Here is a 5318-nt window from a genome sequence, read left to right on the forward strand (position 1 = left end):
CCTCCCCCCTCCCCCCCCCACCCCCTGCTCTCACTCATACTCTGCCCTTGGGTTTGAATCCGCTCGAGACTCTGTGGTTGTCAAGGAGAGTATGTGGGGTGCATCTGACCAAGGAGGAGGATAGACAAGGGCATGATCCTCGGTGTGGAAAAGAAAGGAAGAGAGAGCTGTAGCTGAGAAATAACTGTATGCAAGTTGATGATGATGTCTGGAGCATGAACATTTAAAAAAAAATCAGCAGAGTGTCAAGTAAGCTGGACTGCCTTGTGAATTAAGCAGATTGAATTCTAGAGAAGGGGGAAGGTGGCATCCGTTGAGTTCCAACTCCCCCCCATGATCATTGTTTGGGGTTGGAAGAGAACAAGCTCTAGACAGGATTCCATACCTCCACAGACCCGGTGTATCAGAGGGGTGGGGGAGGAGCTTTCACGCCATCAGAATAGAAAGAACCCTGGAAGTAATGAATCTTCCTTACAAGTAGCATCTGCAGCCAAGTGTGGAGGAGCCACCAGGGGTTCCAGGGGCTCAGGGACCTGCTCCGGTGGTGGCATGTTAGATGCCAGAAGACAGAATCTAGACAGACCCAAATATCAAGTGTACTTGGGAAAAGAAAAGAGCAACATCTACTTAACTGTTATAAGTCAGGGAAGTTTTTGTGGAAGAGATAGTGTTTGTTGCAATCCTAAGTAAAGGCAAAGAAGGCAGAATAAGCCTTCCTGTATATCATCAGGAGTGGTCAGAGCCTCAACCTTTTCTGTTATGTCATAAGCTGAATGAAGCCACCAAATGTCCAGGTGGGAAAAAAAAAAAGCTACTCTGGTTTGTGTAGCTTCTGGTATTTAACAATATAGTTGGTGTATTTTTTCTTATTTTTTTTTAAAAATAATACTGGAATGAAGGAAGGAAAATGCAAATTAAATATGATAACAATGCCTGTAGGTCAGCACTATTAAAATTTTGATGTAACTTTTTTCCAGTCATACGCGCTTTTTGTAAAATGGCAATATTATCTATCATTCGGTCAACATGTACCTCTTCAAGGGCCCAATGGCACACAAGACAGACAGGGACCCTGCCCTCACTTCCAGTCCCACTCTGCAATGTGATAAAGTCCGTGGTAGAGGTTATTGCTCTGGGGCCACGACAGCCCCCACATGCAAATCTGTGGGTGAGGGAAGAGTTGTTAGGGAAAAATGGCTGCTGAGAGAGAAATGGAGATTCGTTTCAACCACAAGAAACCCATTAGCTTTAGTGTTGAGCTTTTTGTTTCTGAGTGCTGGAGGTCAAGACCTGGAGACAAGTTCAAGTATATGGGAGAAGATAGAAGCTACCAGGGCGTAAGGATTCTTCCCTGCAGACCAAGATAGGATGGAAAGAGACAAGGCTACAAGAGCATAGACTTGTGAGGAGGGTTTGTTTCCAAAATGGAAGTTTTGCGGGGTTTAGGTGCTAATGAGAAGGAACCAATTAGACAGATTGACTGAAAATAGAGAGAGAATAGTGAGGAAAAGCTGGCGAAGGCTTCTCCAAGGCCAGGCATGGAGGAAGATGTCCAGAGTCGGAGAGGCAGGAGTGCCCGTGACGAGAGAAAATTCCACAGGCAGCCAGCACCAGCTCAGGGACCTGCATCCAGGGAGCCATGGAGGGAGGCTGCTAGTCGTGGGGAGCCCTTTAAAATTTACTCAGCGTCTTTGTGCTCTGGAGAAGATATTGCCCTTCATTATCCCACTCCTGCTCATAGTGTCTCAGCACCAAAGCATGGAAGCCACTGCTGAGTTTCCTGTACTTAAGATTACACGAGCACACAAGGTCCGGAGAGCCCTGTTCAGCTAAGCTGGCTTGACCGACTGAGATCTCTGTTCTCTCCTCCTGTCCCCTGCATCCCCTCATACGAACTATGCCCTGCCACAGGAAGATTCCAAGGATGGGGTGACCAAGGTCTACAAGTCAGCAATGACACACATTTGCAAGGAGACTTCCCTTTCCAAGAAGATTACCCCAATTTCATGAACCAAGAGAAATTTTGGAACTATCTCCAAGAAGTGGTTGAGCATTTTGGCCTCCTGAAATACATTCGGTTTAAGGTGAGGCGCGTTGGTGACGGGAAGTCAGCGGCTGGGGGCCAGCCTACCGGTTAAGCACAACTCCCTGGGTTTTTAGCTAGATGAATAACGCAGACCATATTCTCCTCACTTACCCTGCTGCTCAAATCAATCCTTTTACGGAAACCAATCACTAAATTGCTACTGAACTCCTCTAAATAGCCAAGTCTCCTTTTGGGTGAAATTAAGAATCCACTTTGGGAAGGAAGGAAAAGTAATTTTGTTTCACGAAACCCATTTTGTTCGTGAAATGACTACAAGTCTGAACCACAGAAATTATAAAGGGAGAGAGGTCGTTTTTCTAAAATTTTTCAATAAATCAGGAATCCTAACACATGATTTTGCCACAAATAAAAATTGACTGCTTCTGGGCACCGGTGGCTCACACCTGTAATCCCAGCTACTCAGGCGGCTGAGAGATCTGAGGATGGCAGTTCAAAGCCAACCCAGGCAGGAAAGTTCCCTGAGACTCTGTCTCCAATAAACTACTCAGAAAAATCCAGACGTGGCACTGTGGCTCAAGTGGTAGAGTGCTAGCCTTGAGCACAGAGAGACTTAGCGACAGAGCCCAAGTCCTGAGTTCAAGTCCCAGGACCAGCAAAATAGTAATAATAATAATAATAATAATAATAAATTGACTGCTTTAATCCTTCCAATGAAATGATTCTGATACCTGGCCCCTGATCTAAGTTTGTGTGACTTACTTAACTTCCTGAGAACAAGATGGCCCAGTCTTTACAGGACCTGTGCTAGAACTTGGTTTACTTAAAGACCAGACCTGGGTTCTGGCACAGTCATACCGGGCTTCTGGGCTTGGTAGAGGGTGAGTGAATGAGTGAATGTCTTCTGCTCGCAGACCACAGTGTGCAGCATCACCAAACGCCCAGACTTCTCTGAAACTGGTCAGTGGGATGTTGTCACGGAGACGGAGGGCTGGCAGGACCAAGCTGTCTTTGATGCCATCATGGTTTGCACTGGACGCTTCCTGAATCCCAATTTGCCTTTGGAGTCATTTCCTGGTGAGTCACCTCAACCTGACACCATGAATAATTCTTTTCAGTTCTTCTAGAAGAAGAAGAAAATACTGCTTTCTAATTAGGACCCCTTCCTCATGATTTGACAGCTTGATGATCACTCTAGAGAATAATATGCAGAAAATTATATTGAAATTGCAAAGAATGCTGTGGGTGCTAGATATTGCTATGATTAGTTATTACTATATAGTGTTATGGTCTTCACTTGATAATACAGAGCTGCTTCAAGTTCAAGGATCATAATCATAAGCTCTATCATAAAAGCAAAAAAGCAGGCTTTGATTTTCAGGCTCACATGATAGGTCATTTGAAACAAGACTGTAATTCAAGAATGCAAAGAAAGTGATAAGGAAACACACTAGAAAATGCACATGAAAGTGACTAAATCCACTCTTCAAAAGAGCAACCACAATCATAATCAATTACACTTCCTAGAACAGGGCTTCTCAAAAAGGAGTTTTAGAACTCCCTTCTGGAAATGCTGCTAACTTCAACATTCTTTTTCTTTCTTTCTTTTCAATATCAGAGTTTGAATTCAGTGTCTCCTCCTTAAGCTACCTGCTGGTCCCAACATTCTTTTTAAGATCTTCATGACCAGAAAAATCTCCATTTTTTAGGAGATTATTTGGAAAGCTAGTATTTATCTAAATTCAGGTGTGCAAAATAAAACTAGTCGAATAAGGATTACTAAAATACAGAAAAGTTACCCTCATGTCTCTCACTCTCTCTCTCTCTCTCTCTCTCTCTCTCTAGTGACCTTAAAAACAATTGAGTGATTCAAGTTTTGAACTCTATTTTAACAAATAAAAAAAGACTAATAAGAAGAACTGTGAATAATAAAAGTTGGGATCCTTGGCATGAAAATGAAATATAGGGCTGGGAAGGTGGCTCAGTGGTAGAGCACTTGCCTTGCATGCATGAGGCCCTGGGTCGATTCCTCAGCACCACATAAGCAGAAAAAGCCAGAAGTGGCGCTGTGGCTCAAGTGGTAGAGCACTAGCCTTGAGCTAAAGAGCTGAGAGACAGTGCCCAGGCCCAGAGTTCAGGCCCCACGACCAGACCCTAAATAAATAAATAAAGCTGATTAAAGCGAATCACAAGTAAACAGAATCTCCTGTTTTAAAATGTATTTAGCAATCGAGGAGGAGTTTAATCCATAATTTCCTAGGAAGCAGTGCTGCGAATGGCAGCAAGGCTTCAGCTTGGTGCTGTTCTGGGAGTCCCAGCCCTTCTTATAGTTTCTGCAGCGCAATGTGTCACATGTGCAAACAGACCATTGGTTAGTCTTATCGCCTAGTCAGTTGCCACATTGTGCAAAGTCCTTGTTTTTTTCTTTCTAGTAGTCTTTGCTTATATTTTTGTTATGTAGTATAGCTAGTCAGTATTTCTTAATAAGCTAATGACTTCATGGCTGAATGGCAGAAGAATGATATAATCCAGGGGAAAGTGAACCTTCAAGGGCACTGCTGCACCGCAGTGCGGCCCCGGCTGGTCTCTGGGCCGCTGGCCTCCCTGGTTCTCCCTCGCCTCTCCTTTCCCAGGCAGGCAATCGCTGCATTCACCACCGGTGTTTTCTCTATCGCCTCTCAAAACTCCCACTGTTACTACCAAATGAAGTAAAAGAAGCACAAAGTATCTGTAACATGAGTCTACAAGAACAGTTATTTACAAAACAATCTGGCACCAACTTTCTTATGGAAAATATTAATGGAATTAAAATTCAATTTGCCAATGTATCATATCCACAAAGCCCCATCCAAAATGTATTACTTTATGTGCTTCTTGGTGTTTTGAGGCAGCGCCTTGCTACGTGTACCTCAGGCTGGCCTCAAAATTATCATCCTGCCTGAGTCTCCTCAGTGCCGGGATTACAGGTATGGTATGCACCGCCACACCAGCTTAAAATGTATTTATTTTTAACTGACATGAAGTTGTACTACTTATGGGGTGCCAGGTGATGTTTTGATGCATGTATCGATTATGTAATGTTCAATCAGGATACACAAATCTATTTCCTGCAACTTTTTTTTTTATTTGTGAACATACTGTACAGAGGGGTTACAATTACATGGGCAGGATAATGAGTACATTTCTTACCAAGCATTGCAGCCTCCTCCTTTGGTTTACCCTTCACATCCCTTCCCAGCCTCCCCCCTCCCCCCCAATCCCAACCCTTCTCCTT

At 43.8% G+C, this 5318-nt stretch overlaps 1 protein-coding gene across 1 annotated transcript in view; it reads left to right on the forward strand.

Moving 5' to 3' along the window:
• The window catches only part of Fmo4 (flavin containing monooxygenase 4), a 21898-nt gene that overhangs the window by 4277 nt on the left and 12303 nt on the right, over positions 1-5318 (forward strand). Inside the window, 3 exon segments of the mRNA XM_013015776.1 lie at positions 1912-1969; positions 1972-2084; positions 2959-3121. Coding sequence (XP_012871230.1) covers positions 1912-1969; positions 1972-2084; positions 2959-3121 — 334 coding nt within the window.

Source organism: Dipodomys ordii, unplaced genomic scaffold, assembly GCF_000151885.1.
Source record: "Dipodomys ordii isolate 6190 unplaced genomic scaffold, Dord_2.0 Scaffold27, whole genome shotgun sequence".
Taxonomy (NCBI): domain Eukaryota; kingdom Metazoa; phylum Chordata; class Mammalia; order Rodentia; family Heteromyidae; genus Dipodomys; species Dipodomys ordii.